A 3,980-nucleotide genomic window follows, 5' to 3' on the forward strand; every position below is an offset into this window, starting at 1 on the left:
ACTGCTCAACCCAGCACGAGGGCAGGTTCTGCAGAAACAGGTGTTTATCTGAGTTCTGACGTGTAATGGTCAGAGAGGCCGGCTGCGTTTGCCTGAGCTCAGGCAGAGTAGTGTGGAGTGGCACCTTGGTTTAGATGCAACTGCAGGTGCTTCCTCAGCCTGACAAAGGGGTTTTAAACCCGAAAGCTTGCTAAGAAATGTTTTCCCCCAACTATTTAAGTTGGTCTAATAAAAGATATCAGATTCACCCAAAAAACCTTGTCTGCCTAAGTTTAGAGAGGCATGAACTTTCACAGGCAACAGCCCACTTCATCAGATGCTTCCTCATATGTAATGATGTTGAACATCTTTTAAAAATAGGATCCATTAACCACATTAAAGAAAAAAAACATAACAGCAGGTCATAAGGCCATAAAAGATCAACCCATGACCCAGGCAATTTTCTTTCGCATTAAAGAAGCGAGGTAGAAACAAGACACCCGGTTTTTGTCTTTGCCTCTGAACACGAAGCCGTTCCATATATAATCACACTCTCACCATTTCAGGGTGCCTGCGTTCCTTTACCACTCAGGAGCACCGGCTTAGAGCAAGCACACGATTTCTCCACAGAAAAAACAGTCTAGACAACTTTGTCTAGTCTCCCCGTTTCCTCTGCTGGGAGAAACGCAATTCCTTAACAACCACCAAGAGCGCTGGAGAGGGGGAGGTTGCCTGCATGGGCTCATATGAACTTCCACAGCACTGCAGTGAAAGCAGACAACAGACACCATTATTGCAGATCAAGTCTCATGATTTCTTACTCATGATTAACGCTAAAAATAATAATCCTGAACACTTGGTGGAATTAATCCGTTACTGACTTTGACTCCTATACTTTCAATACCCCACTTTCTGAGGATGGCAAGTCTTTAAACGTGTGAATATTCAAGCACTGCAGTCACTCCAAAGGCACAAGCTCTCCGTTATCGTGCACCACATGATCACTGTTCCAGGTCTACCCCTCATGGCCACAAAGAGCCGATACACAGCCGGTAAGAAGCAAACACTGAATGATCATTTACCCTGACCAAAGCCTGCAAGCGATGCAGCATCACTGTCTTATGCTCTCATGAAAGCAGTACTTGTTATGAGTAGCAGAGCAGCCCAATGGGCCTGATATGGAAATAGGAGCCAGGATATGTGGGTTCTAGTCCTTAGTCTGCCACCAATTCTGTGTGTGACTTGAAGAAGCCACTGCATGTCATCACATCTTGGGTCGTGGTGGTAGTGCTTATTAGATTATAACGCTTGGTGAAGCTCTTTGAGACCTAAATGGAAAAAACTAAGCATTGTTATTTTACACTTACAACTAAAAAACCATCTCTATGGCTTTACTTCTTTCTGACTAATGCTATTACATTTTGGATTCAATCATGGTTGCAATGTACCGTAGGACCACTTGTTCGTTTCTTCTTTTACTTCCTGAAAATACTCTCAAAGGAACCCCTGTCGTCCGAGCAAAGGTTGCGCGCCAGGTGGTTAAAAGGGTTCCAGTCTTTAAATAACAGAAGGATTCCAGGACGCGTGTTCCCTGCGGAGTAACTGTGATCTTGCCCATCCTCTCCCACCCACTGCTGTCTGCTTATCACTCTGCCTGTTACAAGTTGAGTTCAGGTTTATGTTCTTCGGCATGGAAACCAAGAAATCTTTACTTATTTTGGGAGCTGCCCAGCCATGCCATTTTATGAGCATTCTTATATCAGGTCATAAAAGTGTCCCTAACTTAAATAAAAAAAAGTGCTCAGCAGAACTTCAAGGTGGGAATAGGAAAAAAATTAAGGAAGATTTCCATTAAAACCCCCAGTTTATGAGGGCGAAGAGTTTAAAATCAATTGCCTTTTCATCCTAATTATTTTCTTTCTGAATTTCTGATTTCAACTAGGGAATGTTTCACATACAAATGGAGGTTAAACTTTCCAACAAAACCCCATGCCCAGAAGGCATCTTTATCTGCAAGGGTAGTTCGACTTACCTTTCTGGGGCCATCAGGACTTTTCAGCAGACGCTGGTACTCCATTCGTAACTGTTAGGCTGGATTAGATTTCCCTTGCAAACTTTAATTAGCTATAGTACAAGGACGAGAGGTGCCACAGAAATGGATGTAGTTGTTATTAATGACTATTATCGTCACTGTAGGAAAACCTGGATTCCTTACCCCAGCTCTGCTACTCTTGGCTTTGTCCCTTTGACTGGCAGTTTTGTTGCAATAGAAACGTTCAACCCTCCAACCTCCTGCAAAGCCACAGTAGCTTAAGAGTAAGGCAGCACAGAGCTTTCTGAACAATGCTTTTATATTAAACAGTGAACAAGTCCCTCATTTCAGTCACTCAGGGAGACATGCACATTAGCTGCATGTTAGTTATTGACAAGATTCTGGCCAATAAGAAAAGAAAAAGAGCATATCTCCGGCTGCCGAGGAGCCCCTAATAGGTTCGTTGCTGCATTCCACTGATTAGAGCGTGGAAGTGGAGCTCACACCAGTGTGAAACCAGAAGACTTTGTCTTCAAACTAAACCCTTTAATCTGCTGGTCCTTTAGGCACCAGTAGGAAACAGCGAGTTCCTCATCTGACTAGGATTTAACACGCTGCCCAAGAGCACCGTGCCAGCTCTGGAGCAGGAGAATTCTTACTAGCTTATGTAAATGCTTGAGGGTTACAAAACACAGGATAAAGAGATACAAACAGAAATCTTCCTGTCTGTAATTTTCTTTGGTTCATTTTGTCGTCATCAAGAAACTTAGCCATGCTGATCAATAATATGTATTTATTCACACGGAATACAGCAACCCACTGACAGAAAAAGCTACGAACAACCTATAAACAACGGCACTAAGGGAGAAGACTACTGACAGTTTGATAGCCATTGCAAGGCATCATCAGTAGCCTGGTGCAGGTCAGGTCTTCAGTACAATCATTAAAATGGTAACTAGGGCATTCCTCTGCGACGTGTGCTTTAGTTTGGATTTTGCCACAATCACATGTGGGGTCTTTAATACAACTCCATTGATGCAGTAGGTAGTTCCGTCTACCCGGTCCGGCACGAACCCTGTTCAAGGGTGTCCAGCACCGTCTTGGTAAAGCAAAGCCACAAGGTTGAGATGTGGGGTCCACGATAAGAAATGTATTAATGATGTCAATTGTGTTCCTTTGCTGGATCCATTTTTCCTTGATGTCCAAGTTTTCATCATTCAGTTCTATTCCCGCGCTCCAAAACGGCCTTCTCAGCTCGAGCCTGGGCCTAGCGGGGTCAGCACATGCCTCAAAATGGGTAACAAATGACACGCAATCAGTTTTTTGTAGACTCTTGAAGTAGCCTGCTTATGTCAAAGATCAGGAGGAGGGACACGAGACGGAGCAGACAGCCGAGGAACAGGAATGGACCTGCAAGCACCTGACAGCAGTTTATTGCTCGTTTAATCTCCCGAACACCCAGGTGAACGCCCGACTAAGAATCAGCTTTTGTGGAAACCGGTCAACCATGGACCCGACCCCAAACACTTAGGAGCCCACCTTGGCTGTGGTCTCACCTATAGGCTTCATCTAAACAACGAAGACCCAGCTTGCTACGTGTACTAACATCATCCGGACCTGGCCGGCAGCAGCCGGGGACGCGATGCTGACGTTCTCCACCCCCAGGCCGGCAGCTGGGGGCACAAATTGCACATAAACTGGTTTGATCAGAACCTGGTTTAAATCTGTAAAAGAAGAGGAGCTCAGTGCATATAAGCCAGGTTCAAAATGGCTGAAACAGGTTTAAGATAAACCTGGTTGAATGTGGTATCAGACTTAACAGATCTGAGTGAAACCGGCCTATGTCCCAGACCCCTTCCTGGGCAAGTTAAATCACAGCCCCCCCCCGCATCCCAGCATGCTTTGCAGCCCTGGGCTGGGCTGTCTGCTCCAGCAGAGAAGGGTTGGGGGAGGGGGGATAGTAAGGACT

At 45.2% G+C, this 3,980-nt stretch overlaps 1 protein-coding gene and 1 long non-coding RNA gene across 3 annotated transcripts in view; both read right to left on the bottom strand.

Annotated features, from left to right (window-relative positions):
• LOC102386707 (solute carrier family 2, facilitated glucose transporter member 11-like) overlaps positions 1-2,432 on the bottom strand; it is a 16,839-nt gene extending 14,407 nt beyond the window's left edge. Inside the window, exon 1 of the mRNA XM_014518642.2 lies at positions 2,012-2,432. Within this exon, the coding sequence (XP_014374128.2) occupies positions 2,012-2,056 (45 nt within the window). The 5' untranslated portion in view covers positions 2,057-2,432. The remainder of the gene's footprint in view (positions 1-2,011) is intronic.
• A 358-nt stretch (positions 2,433-2,790) lies between these two features.
• Positions 2,791-3,980, bottom strand: part of LOC102387134 — a 1,569-nt gene continuing 379 nt past the window's right edge. The window contains exons 2-3 of one of the 2 annotated variants that reach the window (XR_001357708.2): positions 3,568-3,735; positions 2,791-3,298 (exon numbers count right to left, since the gene is read on the bottom strand). This is a non-coding gene — a long non-coding RNA (uncharacterized LOC102387134). The remainder of the gene's footprint in view (positions 3,299-3,567; positions 3,736-3,980) is intronic. The other variant, XR_003093240.1, reaches the window with a different exon arrangement.

This window comes from Alligator sinensis, unplaced genomic scaffold, assembly GCF_000455745.1.
Source record: "Alligator sinensis unplaced genomic scaffold, ASM45574v1 scaffold628_2, whole genome shotgun sequence".
Lineage (NCBI taxonomy): Eukaryota > Metazoa > Chordata > Crocodylia > Alligatoridae > Alligator > Alligator sinensis.